Here is a 16,822-nt window from a genome sequence, read left to right as displayed (position 1 = left end):
TCATTTCTTGCAATTGCGAGTCGCTTGTGGGCATGATCACATTACGGATAATGAGCTCAGAGGGAAAAAAACTGTACCTCGCGTTGGTTTCATATGGATTGCTTTATCAGACAATATTTGTTTCGACATTGTTTATCAATGTCTGTGAGGCAAGTATTCACTGAAATTCAGGTGATTTTATTTACGCATCTGTGAAAAGAGGTGACAGAGACCGAGACATAAGAGATTGCACCCTGTTTGTTTTTTATTTTACAAAAGCACATTGTTTTGTTGTTATTATGACTACACACAAATAAAAGTAGACTTTTTGTAGTTTCAAATGATACCTTATTCTTATCTGTACGATCAAAAATGACAGAGCATTTTTAGTTCTTTTCACGGTCATCAAAAAAAAAAAAAAAAAAACATGACCCCAGAGGGTTAAATCCCACTATTCTGACTATATAACTTGCACTTGTGAGTTTATGTCATGCAATTCTGAGAAAAAAAGTCAGAATTGTGAGATAAAAACTCACAATTACCTCTTTTTATTTAGTGGCGGAAACAGGCTTTCATACTTTTGTGTACAAATTTGTTTTGTGGTAAATTTTATACTGCTTGCCTGTTGTTGCTACACACACACACACAGGCAGATGAAAAGATGCTTGATGTCTCAAGACCCAGACAATTTCATAAGGGTGACCCACAGAATGCACTGCACCCATTATAGCCCCGGACACACTTTAGTTGTCAATTCTTACATTTGCTTGCCTTAATATACTCAGACATTCTACAAACAGAGTACATATGTGTTACAACATGTCCTCCTTAGACTCTGTTGATTTCTGCTTTATATTGATCATACTGCACCAGTGAGAGATCAATCAAGCAAGTCAATTTTTCACGTTCCACACATCAGTGCGCGTCTTTCTATGTCTGTAAGCAGCACATTTCTAAGATTCTCATTTAAATTCAAAAGAGCTCTAACAAACATGACTTTAGCATTGTTCATCACCTTCATTGGATTCATCAGGGTAATAACAGGCTTCTAACAAACCATTAGCAACTTAATTAGCTGGAGTTCATTGAGAAGATAATTCAATGAGGATGAAGGCCTGTGGAGCTCTGATCAGCTCTACTAGCGCACACGAACACAAGCACTCAACTAAAGCCATTTGTCTTTACAAACACTACTGCGTGTTAGCGAAGCATTTTTAGTTTGGCTTTTATTTATCTATTGCATTAATTCGGATTTTAATTTTAGTTTAAGTTACTTTGTTATTATTAAATAATCTAATGTATTACTATTAGTTATATTTAGCTTTAAAGGTTTAAGTAAGTATTAGTAATTTACTATTATAACAATTTATTTTATGTAGCTACAAAAGCAACAATTTGAATTTTACTTAAGTTTTTTATTTTTAACTTTAAGTATTTAAAAACAGTGAAAATTATCTCTGTCAGGTGTGTTGCAAGTTCAGGTGCAGTAACAGGCACCTGAACATATTTTGTTTAGTAATTCTGACTGAATTCAAATGATTTTTTATGCACTGTGAGGTTTAGCTTCTGTTCTGTGTATTAATGAATTACCATTTCAGTGTAAATGTGGTGCTCCTCCTCATGAAGATTTCATAAAGACCATTCTATAATGTATGACTGTTATCAAAGGAAATAATCAATGTCGTTTTTTATTTTTTTTTTGTACAGCTCCAGCTGTGTCACACTTCAGAAATGCTGCCAGTGTGAAAACTCAAAGCACTCCTGCTGTTGCAGTCACACAGGAGAAATTACACAGGCAACGTGAACCAGACGACTAGTCTGACCGTCCTGACCATCCCTACAGCACCAAACTCATAAGAGCACACAGTTCAATTTTAGCTCAAGAACAGCATTAATTAACACTTCTTTTGGGAGGTGTGCATAATATGAGTAGAGTATATCTCCCAGCCACAAATTGAAGAGAGTTGAAAGAGGGCTAGTCATTTTTGTGGACTGCTAAATTATTAATGATTATGCTCTCATGTGATACAGAAGTGTGTAAAACACATCAACCTCATTAGCAGCTAATCTAAAGGACTGTTTTACACTCTGTATGACATGCGTTTTTCTAACAGGTCTGTTTGCAGCCGTGAAATGACTAAATCAAAGTCGTAATGCTACTACCTTTGCTACATTTTTTAATAGCATGACAGCAGAGCTGTTTTCAAATTAATGCTCATTTTCTAGTAACAAGCCACTTCTTCTACTTCATCTTTTTAAGAGTTTGTATGTTACAATGGCATTTTAGTGCCACGTTAAAAAAAACAAAAAAAATCTAAAATTATGAGAATAAAGTTGTAATATTTTAATAATAAAGTTGACATATTATGAGAATACAAGAATAAAGTTGAAATGTTTTGAGAGTAAAGTTGAAATTACAAGAAAAAAAAGTTTAAATGTTTCGAGAATAAAGTCAAAATTACGAGAATAAAGTCAAAATGTTTTGAGAATGAAGTCAAAATTACGAGAATTAAATCGCAGCAATTAAACTTATAATATTTTGAGAGTATAGCCTGTGCATGCAAATGGTCCAGATTAAAAGCACCGGGAGAAGTTGCCAGGCCGCCGGATTTTATTGGAATATATCTGGGATTATTAGCATTAAAAAATCAAACCATGTGTTATACTCACATGGACAGTAGGCTTGGAAATAATATTTAATGTCTTTGATTGGATTCATTAGGCCTGTTTGTAGTGCACCAGCCACCCAATAATAGCAATAAGCTTTGTGCTTTTGGTACTTTTAATATAAAAGAAAATCTCAGCTTTCAAAACCTGTCAGTTTTATAATTTATAATACAAACAATGTGTCTTGCAATAATAATGGAACATATCGCTGTATTCATGTAAATCAATCGTCTTTTTGATTACAATGAGACATTTGTTTAATTAAATTATACTGTTTTCTAAACATTCCATCACCTACTCTGCAAAAACATCTGTGGCATCCAATCTTTCATTCCTCACATGTATTTAATTAAAAACAACAATAAAACATTCTAAAGTTTGAAGTGGACTCCAACTCATCACCGTAAGTTATACTGTTGTCTTTTCTGAGGTATATAACAGTAAGTTACTATTGTATAATACAGCAAATGTTTGGAAATAATATTGACCGTCTTCCATTCATTATTTGTAGCGTGCCAGCCAGAGTATGTGAGAGGAGTGGAGCAGCAACAATTTCCCCTCCGCGCTCCAACATTCAATAATCATTCCGCTCCAGCTCCACTCCGGGTTCACCATTTCCCACTCCCCGTTCCACTCCTTGCTCAGCTGATTAGGAACACCGCTCTGCCTTCGCTCCAAGGAAATTTACGGCTCAAGTATTTCAGTATGTTTTGAAATATAACATAACATATATTACAACAAAATAAAATACTAGGGGAGAAGTTTTGTGGCTTACTGCGCCACCAGTATGCAAACAATTTTTCTACCACATTCCTATCAAGCTTATTACATGGTTGCCAGCATTAAAAAGTAAATTCCCTTTTTTTAGTGCAAATTTTGTTTGTAAAGGATGAATATAATAGTTAATTTTTGTCAGTTATTTTATCTACCGATCACAGATTTCTGCTCATTCGAAATCAGATACAGATGAAGCGGCGCTGTAATTTGATTACATTGATTACATTTGATTGAATCCATTATTGAGATAGTAACTGCGTGTAAGTGCTGTACCTGTGTAAATTGATGAAAACCACACTTTCATCCGAAAAATATACAGTATCTAGAAGGAGTAAATGAATTCCTCGAAAACTATCCTCCTAAACCTCCCGCTCATGTATATTGCTGTCATTATAATCTTCACATTCTTTCTGAGCTCAGTGATCCAGCTAGCTGACTATGTTTAACATGCGAGTTCTTGCTAAATATGCAGTTATATTACAGGCCGTTGGCATGAATTGTATTCGTGATGGAGCAGTAGTAGAGCAGTCTTGGAACGTGTGAAAACCACGATACTCCAGCTTTTAAAAAATCTGCTCCTCGCTCTGTTCAAAATCACACCGCTCCGCTCCTACTCTACTCCACTCACATACTCTGGTGCCAGCCACCCAGTAATTGCAACTTGTGCTTTGTTGCATTTAATAAACATAGCTCAGCTTTCAAATTCTGTCAGTTTTATCATGAAATACAAATTAGAAATGTGTTTTTCCTCTTTATTTTAAGTTTATAGCACAATATATACGTGAAGGAACATCATAAGGAATGAAAGAAAAACAGTACAGCCTAATTTAATTAAACAAATATCTCATTGTAATCAGAAAGATGACTGATTCACATGCTGCTTAAACTGAAGCAAATATAGCGGTCTGTCATGCCACATTAAAGAGCGTGAAAAACATTATTATACTAGACATATTGTTTGTATTTCGCTATAAAACTGACAGATTTTGATAGCTGAGACTTTGGAATATCTCCCCGTGCTCCCAATCCGGGCCATTTGGATGCACAATAGGCTAAAATATACTCTCAAAATATTATAACTTTAATCTCGTAATTGTGACAAATCAATTCTTGTAATTTTAGAGAAGAGTTTATTCTCAAAACATTTTGACTTTATTCTTGTAATTATTACTTTATTCTGGAAATTTTTTTGACTTTATTCTCATAATTTTGACTTTATTGTCAAAAATGTTCAACTTTATTCTTGTCATTTCGACTTTAATGTTGAAATATTTAGACTGTATTCTCATAATTTCAACTTTTTATTGTCGAAATATTACAACTTTAATCGCCGTTGTAGTATGTAGTATGTAGTATGTAGTATGTATTACATTTAGTGTTAATGAATGTGATTCATGTTGTAAGATAATAAATATCAACTGATACTTATATACTACAGAAGTAACATTTAGGATCAGTATCATTGATTGATTGATTGATTGATTAATTGATTTAATTATTTATTTATGTTAAGCAGCCTGTTATATTCATCACGCTGCATTTATTTGATCAAATAGTAAAAACATTATAATATATTGTGAACTATTATAAATACATAATACATAATAAATATAAAATAAATGTATATTATTTGAATACATTTTTAAATATCATTTATTTCTGTGACAAAAGAATTCAATTCAAATTCAAAGCTGAATTTGCAACAGTCATTACTTCAGTCTTCAGCATCACATGATTCTTCAGAAATAATTTCAGTATACTGATTTTAATATTTTTTTATAGAAAAAATTATAAAAATTATATATTACATATAATTCTACAATCTAAATATTACACAACTTTAATATTCCAATTTGCTGCTCAATAAATAGTTCTTATCTTTAATATTGAAAACTGTTGTGCTGCTTAATATTTTTGTGGAAACCCTGACATTTTTTCCCCCAGGATTTCTTGTTGAACAGAAATTTTGAAAGTGTAAATTGCATTTATTTACCATAAAAACTTTTGCAACCTTACACGTATCTTTACTATCCGTTTTCATTAATTTAACACATTATTGTTTAATTAAACTACTTTCTTTCCTTCCAAACAAAAACAACAACAAAAACAAAACAAAATAAAAAAAACCCCAAAAAACAGTAGTATATATTTTTTAAGTTAAGTTCTTTTGTTAATTGATTGATTTATTGATTGATTGATTGATTGTATTGTACTGATAACTTTTTTAATTTTCTGGTGCAAGCGTAATAAATACTTTGCATATGAGGAGCGTGAATATCTCCTGTAGGACAAACAGGACAGGTACATGTTGAAGAAAAGGGATGTATATAAAACACTGAAATTCATGGAGGCAGAAATGAGTTTCCTTTCTCTTCATAACCAATGTAGGTCAGTTCAATAGCTCACTTCAACAGGGGGCAGTAGAGAGCCTTAGTAAGAGAGTGCAGTCTAAATACTTCAGGTTATGACTGCACACACCGCACACACACTTTAATTAGATTAATAATATCTAGTTATCAGAAAAAGTAGAGGCTGTCCTCACATCATCGTGTGTTCTCAAAACCAGCCTCTGAGATTACTGAATAATGAGATGCAAGATGACAAAAGAGAGATGATATTAGCGAACGTATCTTTAATAAAAAATCACTTAATTTCAACTACAAGCATCACAGGCTGTTCCAACTAAAACATAAGGTCATATAAGGACAGCCAACAGCAACAAACTGAGTACAAAGAACATTACTGTGGCCAGAAAGTTTGGCTTTCCTTACATACATGTTCATTGGCACAGAGTAAGCATCGTTTTCAGTTAATTCCTTATGGGAGCTGAATGGCAGGCTTGTATAAGGGATTTTGGGATTGACAGTAGTGCAAAGCAAGTGGTGAGAGTGTCGAAACGCTGGAAACTGCAGAACTTAATGCATATGAAAGGCAAAAAAATGCTGGGCGGCAGCATGCCGCTGTGTGGTGTAGGGAGGTCTGTCATAAACGTTTCAAAATCTGTCTGGAGTGCTGGAGGTTCTGCCAGATTTAGTGCTTAAAGGAAGAGCTCACCCAAAACTGAAAATTTGCTGAAAATGTACTCACCCTCAGGCTATGCAAGATGTAGATGAGTTCCTTTCTTCATCAGAGCAGATTTGGAGAAATTTAGCAATTTAGCAGAAATTTACATCACTTGCTCACCCGTGGATCCTCTGCAGTGAATGTGTGCCATCAGAATGAGAGTCCAAACAGCTGATAAAAACATCACAATAATCCACAAGTAATCCAAATGACTCCTGTCTATCAATATCATCCTGTGAAGTGAAAAGCTGAGTGTTTATACAAAACAAATACATTATTAATACATTTTTAAAGGCACAATATGTACGTTTTCACCGCTAGAGGTAGGGTGAGCACCTGGCAATAGATCTGTTGCGGGACATAGATGTGATTTTGCAGGACAATGTGAGAGACATGTGAGACAGATACATTTTCTACTCTTATGCTATGTAAATACTGATTACATCTGTTGTTATATGCACTGATTTATGTTTCTGAGCACATGCAAGCGAGAGAAAGCACGTCTTTTTTATGAGAGTAAAGATAATCCACTTGCGAGAGAAGAGATTTGTGCTTACGCATTTTGATGAGCCTTCACATTACAACGTGCTCTAAACATTTATAATTAAAATAACGCCACAGAAAATGCATTCAATTAACTATTAAAACAAGAAGAAAGTCGCATCTGAAAGCTGCATTGAGAATATTGTGTTTTTCTCAATATGAGACGTGCGGGACAAGTGGTGAAAATGCTGTACCATACAACGCAATGGGGGATGGGTGGTCACCCTAGCTAGAGGGCGCATATTCAAAACAAACAAAGAAACTAAGGCGTAGTTTAATGATGCCGTGATTGATTGTGGAATCCTGAGAGTTGTTGTCTTCATTCCCACAGCCGATGCAATCCGTCGGGACTCGGGCAGAAATCGTGTCCATGGATGAGCTAATGTATTAAAGACTTATTAAGATCAACTGTAGTATGAAGCAGGGTGGGGCTGAAAGTTATGAAAGCGGAATGAGGACGCTGGAGCGCTTGCTAATAAAGGACTAGCACGATACATGGCTTGAAAGCAGCAGAGCTTTTATTATGCCACAGACAATCGCTTCTGCTTCTCCGGTCATGTGTATGTAAGAAAAAGCAGCAATGTTTTATCATACTAGATATATTTGAGTATGTTGAAAGTTCTGTTATCATGATACTCTGTGCGTTCGTCACCTGTCTAATAAAATGCATAACACATTAAAGTGTCTTTGGGGTTTCCATGTTTTCTACAAAATAAAACCGGAAAATCGAGGATGTATGACATCACTGGCAGGCGACGCAAGGACACTTTCGTTACACAAGTTAAATTGCTTATTTCTCTGGATTTAAACATTCTTCGAAACAATTAGGATAATGTAGGTACACAAGTCAGCAAAATATATAACGCTGTTCTAGTGGTTTTTGGATATTTTAATAAAAAAATCTTACATATTGTGCCTTTAACTTAATTTTAATGTTGTTTCCGGGTACATTACAAGTCCTCTATCTGTTTCTCCAGTGAAAAAATTGTCTTGCCTGACTCAGGAGAGAAATATGCACAGATCAAGTACCGTTTACAAATGAAAACAGTCCAAAAATAATATCTTGGTGGATTTTAATGTGAAAGGACAGCAGGAGGTGGACTTCTTCGCTGGAGGAAACATTATACATTATGGCAACAATGGTTTAAACATAAAATTATTTAATAATGAATTTGTTTCTTAAAAACACAGCTTTTTTCACAAGACATTAATAAATGGACGGGAGTCATGTGGATTACTTGTGGATTACTGTGATGTTTTTATCAGCTGTTTGGACTCTCATTCTGATGGCACCCATTCACTACAGAGGATCCACTGATGAGCAAATGAAGAGATTGTGTTAGTAAATGAATCTTTAAAAAAAATTAGCTTAATTTCAGCTATAAGGCTGTTCCAACCAAAACAGCAACAAACTCAGTACAGAGACCATTACTGTGGCCGGAAAGTTTGGCTTTCCTTACATACATGTTCACTGGGACAGAGTGAGCATCATTTTCAGTTAATTCCTTATGGGAGCTGAATGGCAGGCTTGTATAAGGGATTTTGGGATTGACAGTAGTGCAAAGCAAGTGGTGAGAGTGTCGAAACGCTGGAAACTGCAGAACTTAATGCATATGAAAGGCAAAAAAAAACACTGGGCAGCAGCATGCTGCTGTGTGGTGTAGGGAGATCTGTCATAAACGTTTCAAAATCTGTCTGGAGTGCTGCAGGTTCTGCCAGATTTAGTGCTTAAAGGAAGAGCTCACCCAAAACTGAAAATTTGCTAAAAAAATTTACTCACCCTCAGGCTATGCAAGATGTAGATGAGTTCCTTTCTTCATCAGAGCAGATTTGGAAAAATCTAGCAATTTAAGCAGAAATTTACATCACACGCTTACCAATGGGTTCTCTGGAGTGAATGAGTGCCATCAGGATGAGAGTACAAACAGCTGATAAAACATCACAATAATCCACAAGTAATCCAAATGACTCCTGTCTATAAATATCACCCTGTGAAGTAAAAAGCTGAGTGTTTGTATGAAACAAATACATTCTTAATACATCTTAATACAATATGTATGTTTTCACTGCTAGAGGGTTCATATTTAAAACAAACAAAGAAACTAAGGTGTAGTTTGATGATGCCTTGATTGAGTGTGGAATCATGGGAGTTGTTGTCTTCATCCCCAAAGCTGATGCAATCTGTCTGGACTCAGCCAGGTCACTGTAGTATGATGCAGGGTGGGGCTGAAAGCGCAATACACGGCAGCAGAGCAGCGGAGCTTTTATTATGCCACAGTTGATTACTTCCGCTTCTTCCAATCATGCATATGTTTGAGTGTGATACATTTGAGTGTGTTGAAAGTTCTGTTATAATGCTACTCTGTGCGTTCGTTACCTGTCAAAGTGTCTTTGGGGTTTCCAAGTTTTCTACAAAATAAAAACTGAAAATCAAGTGATGTCATTGGCAGGCAACGCAATGACACAGTCCTTTACACTAGTTAAAACGGCTTATTTCTCTGGATTTAAACATTCTTCGAAATATTTGGGATAATGTAAGTACACAAGTCAGCACTATAGCACTATTCTAGTAGTTTTTCGATATTTAAAAAAAAAATCGTACACATTGTGCCTTTAACTTTAAAATGTTGTTTCCTCTATCTGTTTCTTTCTCCAGTGAAAAAGTTGTCTTGTCTGAATCAGGAGAGAAATATGCACAGATCAAGTACCGTTTACAAGTGAAAACAGTCCAAAACAAATATCTTGGTGGATTTTACACAAAACATTAATTAATAGACTGGAGTTATGTGGATATACTTGTGGATTACAGTGACGTTTTTATCAGCTGTTTGGACTCTCATTCTGACGGCACACATTCACTGCAGAGGATCCATTGATGAGCAAGTGATGCATTGCTAAATTTCTCCAAGTTTCGATGAAAAAACAAACCTATATACATTATGTACATTTTCAACAAATTTTCCAAAAAAATAAAATAAAAAAGCTGAACTTTTCTTTTGAAATTACATCATTAGGAAAAAGTAACCATATTAAACTCACCTAAATCTGTTTTACATATTTACATATCTGAAAGTTTGTCAAATAAGGAGGATAAATCATCTAAACTCTCAAATTTGGTCATAACTTGACAAAATTAGGTTAATATAACAGTTAATATAAGGTTTAACATATTCTTATCTTAGTGGGCTTAATAGAAGCTATATCATGTCAATGGAGCTGTTCCTTAAAAACCTAACTGAGGGGTTTAATTCTATTAAAAATAAAAACTCCACCAGCCTCATCACTGGATTCTTGAAAACTAGTTACAAGTGTCTCAAACGGCAACATTTTTGATCACAAATAACTAAACAGGCTCCAAAAAAAGTCTTTTTCAAACTACTTATTTCAAATGTTTTACACTTTCATTGTCGCTATGAAGTCTGCACTACTGCAGGTTGGCAAAAAGGACAGCAGCAATTTGTGAGCACTTTTCTGAATCATAAAAGACCAAACGGGACGTCCTGCGATCTAGCAAACACACGAAAACAAACACAGCAGGACTCCAAGAAGTGCGCCTCACTGTGAGCTTCTTGCAGGGTTCATTTCATGATCTTCATTAGAGCAGACGTGGTCTGCCACAGCAAGAACTACATGCGGTTCACTGATTATCCAGGGGTAATTAAAACTCAGCATTGATTATGCAGACTGATTGAGGTAATTAATATCCTCTCGGCAAAGTGATGAACTACTCTAAGAAAGCATACGCACAACAATGCAACAATCTACATTCTTGATCTCCAAATTACAGAGAGGAGAATGTGGGGTGAGGTTGATTAGAACACTTTCCTCATAATAACTTTCAGCCACTTTCAAATCACATTAAGTAAATGAACACTGTGGATCGTTCGACTTAAATGCAACTTCATACAGCTGGAGGAATTAAACTGCTCTTGTAATGATGGATATTGGTTGTTTTAGCCTTTTTTGGTTGGCATGGGTAATCTGAATTAACATACATTAACCTTTTCCTAAGCACATCAGGGAACTTTATATCCAGAAGGGTCCAGCAGGCATAAACTCCATCGTCAATGAATGCGCGGCCACCTGTTCTCCTCGAAACACAGAACAGACTCTGGATTTGTATTCAACAGCTTCAGACTGCACAAAGCTTGACGATTCATTAATCATTCAGAGGATCTGCGGGTGAACTCGATGGCTGTGAGCCATTCACATGAACAATGACTGACCTTTAAACCCACGGACAGGAAGTCAAGGACAGTTCAGAAAGACATCCATGGGGCACATGTAAACTTAAACCAACAGGTTGGATCATAATGTGAGCAGCACAGACTGGGAAAAAAAGTTCTATGGCTGCATTACAGAAACATCCTTACTTAGAATCCTATCCTATCTTTTTAATAAACATGGTAATTTCACTTATTCAAATCTTAAGTCCAGAATCAAGATAGGAAGTTTCAGTATTATAGCCCCCTTGAGTGTAGAGACTGTTTTTTTTTTTTAAATTTGGCAGGAGATTGTTCTGTCTCACCCTGAGATTGCTGTGATATTACTAGAATTAAACACTTGTTCATAATCAAAAATGCACTATCATGCCAGTTCATAATTGTTAAATGTTCATAAATGTTCATAAATTATTATCAGCCAGAATAAAGAAAGGTGTAACTGTGAATTTCTTATCAGAAATAAATATATAATATATAATAAGTATATAATGTGAATGGAAAAAAAATAAATAAATAAAACAACTGTACTTAGTTGTATTTAATATACATTTGTCTTCTTTTAAATTTTACATGATGTGTTTGTGTACAGTTTATATTTATTATGTACATATACATACACACACATAGAGTATATATTTAGAAAATGTTTACATGTATTTACATGCATATATTTATATTCATATAATTTATATTTTATATAAAAATATTTAATATATAGACATAACATATTTTTCTTAAATATATACATGCATGTGTGTGTATTTATATATACATAATAAATATACAGAGTACACACATATAATATGTAAACAAAAACATTTATTTTGGATGTGATTAATCACAATTAATTTTTTGACAGCACTTATAAGTTACAGTATAGTTTACTTTAAATCTTAGTAGGCCTATATTTTTGCTCATCTTATATATAATATTAATTAAAAAAGGCAACAACTTCAAATTAAGTTTTAATATACGTTAAATCATTATTAAATTACTTTTTTGAGCTTTGATTTGTTGACTGACGTAGTAAAGCACATGTAATTACTTTTAAGTTAATATACTTTAAATGTACTAAATTACAAATACTTTAAAATACATTACATATGGGTTTCAAAAGAAATTACATTAAAGTATATGTTAGTTTACTGTAAATGCATGTCAGTACATTCAGCAGTACACTTTAACCATTTCTTAGACAATATGTAATTATAAGTAATTATTCAGTATGATGGAGTTCACCCTATAGTCACCCTATAGGGTTGCCGAGTAACTAATATCGAATTCAAGTGATGTCACCAGTGTGTGATTATTGGCTGGTTTTACAATTGCTTTCTAATGTAATCAGAATCACTGATGCAAATAAGAATGCAAATATGGTAGATGACTAATAGAAAGATAAATAATACATACTTAAAACCGAAGCAGAGAGACTGAGATGTGGAGCTTTAGAAATAGGTCAGGATGAGTCTCTGCTTTCTTTAATACATTCATCCCCTTCAATAAATAATAAGTGTCAATTTCGAGACCTTCGGCGCCTCATAAACTCATGGCAAGGGTCAGTCTCGGCAATATGAGCACAGATTAAAGTTTAAATGGGAGACTCACAGCATACTAGGTGAAAATCCACAACTGCTGAGTTTTGTCAAAGGCAGTGATGCATTCTGGGAGATGCTGGGATATTGATTTTTTCTTTCTTTGATTTTTTGACAATGCACAGAATCTATCACCACCCAATCTGCCTCTCATCTATTATCACCAAAATTGCAGCTTGTTTCATGTAGATCACAGTACATACTCTTTAAAACATGCATACTTGCTTTTGTTTTACTGAATGTTCGCCTTAGTTCTGAGATTTCAATAATAAAGATTTTTCTGCACAGTACTTGTTCTAACAAAACATCATGTAGCTTTGCAAAGCGTAAAAAAAAAAAAAAAAAATCCATGTTTTTATACAAATCTTTCATACCTTCATAGAGCCAGTCACTCAGGCCGTTGAATATCACACCCTCCTTCCCCGTGGAAACAAGACGGATGGATCTGTTCTCCACAGTGGCCCGATAGTAGATGTTATTCTCAAATATAAAAATCTAGAAAAATGGACAGAAACACAAACACATTGCAATCAAAATTTGATGGATAGGCCAGGAGGGGCTTACTGGTAATAGCATTTACAGTGTGCATGGAGAACTTTAAAGGAGTCATATCATACAGTTTTTTATTATTACATTTTTTCACCCTGAGGTCCATTTATAATATTAGTTTTTGTTTTCACCCTCTCTCTGACCCTTAGAAACGTTCAGAATTCTTTTTTTTTTACAATGTCGTTTTAGTGCCACGTTAAAAAATGTTACAAAATGTAAGATTACGAAATGAGAATGAAGTCGAAATTACGAGAATAAAGTCGTAATATTATGAGAATAAAGTTTAAATATTTTGACAACAAAGTCAAATTACGAGAATAGAGTCGAAATATTTCAACATTTCAGCCTTCAAAATCTGTCAGTTTTATAGCGAAATACAAACTATATGTCTATTTAAATAATATGTTTTTAATGTGGTGTGACAGATTGCTGTATTTGTTTCAGTTTAAGCCTGTGAATCAGTCATCTTTCCAATTACAATGAGACATTCATTTTAATAAATTAGGCTATACTGTTTTTTTTTTATTAATATGAATATTATTATTATTATTATTATTTATTCTGATTTTCTTTTTAAATAAGGAGATGAACACATTTAGAATTTGTATTTCATGATAAAACTGACAGAATTTGAAAGCTGAGCTGCATTAAAAGCAACAAAGCAATTATTGTGATTACTGGTTGGCTGGTGCTGCAAATAATGAATCATTTATCCACATATACCTCAAAAAAGACAACAATATAACTTATGCTAACGAGTCGGAGTCCATTTCAACCCTTAGAAAGTTTTATTGTTGTTTTTAATTAAATACATGTGAGGAATGAAAGATTGGATGCCACAGATGTTTTTGGTGGAATTTTCAGAAAGAAAACAGTATAATTTAAATATTCGAAAGTCTCATTGTAATCGAAAAGACAATTGATTCACATGAATACAGCGATGTTACACATTAAAGCGTGAAAAACACATTATTGCAAGACATTGTTTGTATTTTGTTATAAAACTGACAGATTTTGAAAGCTGAGACTTTGCTTTATATTAAAAGTACCAAAAGCACAAAGCTTATTACTATTATTGGGTAACTGGCACACTACAAATAGGCCTAATAATGAATGCAATCAAAAACGTGAAATATTATTTCCAAGTATAACACATGGTTGTCACACCCCTGTGGACTGTTTTGTTGGTTTTTCCCTCATGTGTCCTTATTTGGACTTTCCTGTTCCGTTACTTGTTATTACGTCATTGGTTAATCACTCACACCTCTCCTTGTCTAATCAGCTGTCCTATATAAGTTTGTTTCAGTTCCTTGTATGTTTTTTCGGTTCTTAATGTCATTTAATGTTGTTTTCGTTGTGTTTGCGTGGTGTTTCCCTGCTGTTCCAGGAGAGAAATATGCACACATCAAATACTGTTTATTACCAAACAGTCCAAAACATTTCTAAACCAATATACTAGTGGATTTTGAGGTAAGAGGACAACAGGGGTTGACTTTTTTGTTTTTGTTTCTTTTTTGTTTTTGTCCTGATGTTTCAAAGAAAAAATCCATCATTAACATTAAACTGATGCTTTTGGCTAAAATACGTATCCATAATAATGCTTCACGTCTAGTGAAAAAGTCAACCCCTGTTGTCCACTCACATCAAAATCTACTAATATATTGGTTTAGAAATGTTTTCGATTGTTGTTGGTTATAAACAGTATTTGATGTGTGCATATTTATCACCTGATTCAGATGAGACAACCTTAAAAGCGATATGATGGCCTTGTCTGAAGTTTATAGACACCTTAATGATGAGTTTGTTTACATGTAGCTTTTGCATAAAAGACATTAATTGATGGACTGTAGTCATGTGGCTCACGTGTGGGTTATTGTGATGTTTTTTTAGCTGTTTGAACTCTCATTCTGAAGGCACTCATTCACTGCAGAGGATCCATTGGTGAGCAATTGTAATGCTGACTTTCTCCAAATCTATTATCATAAAAAAAAAGAAAAGCCAATTTTAAGTGATTCAGTTGAGGTCAGACTCAAGACTGCATCTTGTTTAAAATGAACTTCACCCTCTGGTTTATAACACAAGATTCTAAAGGAAGCATTTGCTACACAGAAACAACAAGGATTGGTAAACCTTTAGACATTTTGTTCTTCTGCTTTTTAGGATTAATCATATTTATCTTGCTTTCACCTTGACTTGGCAATTAAAGTCTCTGAATTATGTCTCTCAGAAAGTTTTTTGAGTCATTTTTGCATTTTAGTCTCAATAAATGGTATTTATTTATTTATATATTTTGGACCAGGGAGGTTGTCAGTTCTGAAAGTTATTGTATGTTTTTATGAGCACATCAAGGTCAGTTTGGCTGAGAGAGCTCATGCAGATTCAAAGACGTCTTTTCATTTACCTCAAGCCTTTACACAAGCTGTCATTTTTTTTCTGAAGTGAGTGTCAGTATCCAATGCAACATCATCTCTAAAACATTCAGAAGAGTCACCTAGTAGCTTCATTTATAAAATGACTTCCATAGCAGTATCTTTAAAATAACCTCTGCACTCAAAAATGAAAAGGAACACTCTCTATGCTTAAGATCACAGAAAAAAGGTCCTGGGGGAAGATGACAGGACATTTCGACTTCTGAATGGAAAACCTTCAAGAAGAGAATGCTGCTTCATCAGACCAAAACCGAGAGCCTTCAAACTAATTAAAAATTGTGCCAGCAGCTAGAATGATTGTGATGATTTATTCAGCTTAAAGTTTCAGATTTTACCATGTGAACATAATTCGATAAATTGTAAGCTAATTTAAATTAAGCCAAACTAAAATTGCTGAAAAAATCTAATACATCAAAATCGAAATAAAATGATAATCATCTGAATGAAAGCTCATTTTACTGTTTTAAACTTTATTTATTTATTTACTTACTGCATGCATGCTGTTTCATCACAGCAGTGTTATAATTCTAAAATATGATTGTTGTTATCTATGAATTTTCTAAAGGCAGAAAAAGGCAGAAAAGGCGTAAAATAGTAAAGCACTTTATTATTTTTATTCAGATGCACAGTCAATAAATACAGTCTAATAAATGTGTTAAGAACTGTATGAGAGAAAATATTATAGAGAAAACACAAATATTTGATCAATCAGTCAAAAACTTGTTTAAAACTTAAAATTTTATTGGCATTTTTTACTAGGCAAATAACAAACTGAAACAACTAAATAGTCTTTATTCACACATAGCCAAAATGCTGGTATTGTTTATATGTACTTCTCCACAGTATCTAATGTTGTTTACTGTAATTGGGCATCTGAATAAAATTAGTAAAGTAATCTATCTATATCTAAGCAACTTGTTTTTGTTGTACATCTTCCTCTTTTCAAACAGGCTTAGTTTTCCCTAAAGAGGTCAGGTAAATTTGTCTTTCAGACATGCTT

General features: G+C 33.8%; 1 protein-coding gene across 6 annotated transcripts in view; it reads right to left on the bottom strand.

The window, feature by feature from the left end:
- Positions 1–16,822, bottom strand: part of dpp6a (dipeptidyl-peptidase 6a) — a 393,063-nt gene that overhangs the window by 45,680 nt on the left and 330,561 nt on the right. For all 6 annotated transcript variants that reach the window (XM_051098107.1, XM_051098108.1, XM_051098109.1 and 3 more), the window contains one exon: positions 13,219–13,339. In XM_051098107.1, coding sequence (XP_050954064.1) covers positions 13,219–13,339 — 121 coding nt within the window. The remainder of the gene's footprint in view (positions 1–13,218; positions 13,340–16,822) is intronic.

This window comes from Labeo rohita, chromosome 24 (assembly GCF_022985175.1).
Source record: "Labeo rohita strain BAU-BD-2019 chromosome 24, IGBB_LRoh.1.0, whole genome shotgun sequence".
Taxonomy (NCBI): domain Eukaryota; kingdom Metazoa; phylum Chordata; class Actinopteri; order Cypriniformes; family Cyprinidae; genus Labeo; species Labeo rohita.
The sequence above is the reverse complement of the archived record's forward strand: the minus strand, read 5'-3'. Positions and strand labels throughout refer to the sequence as shown.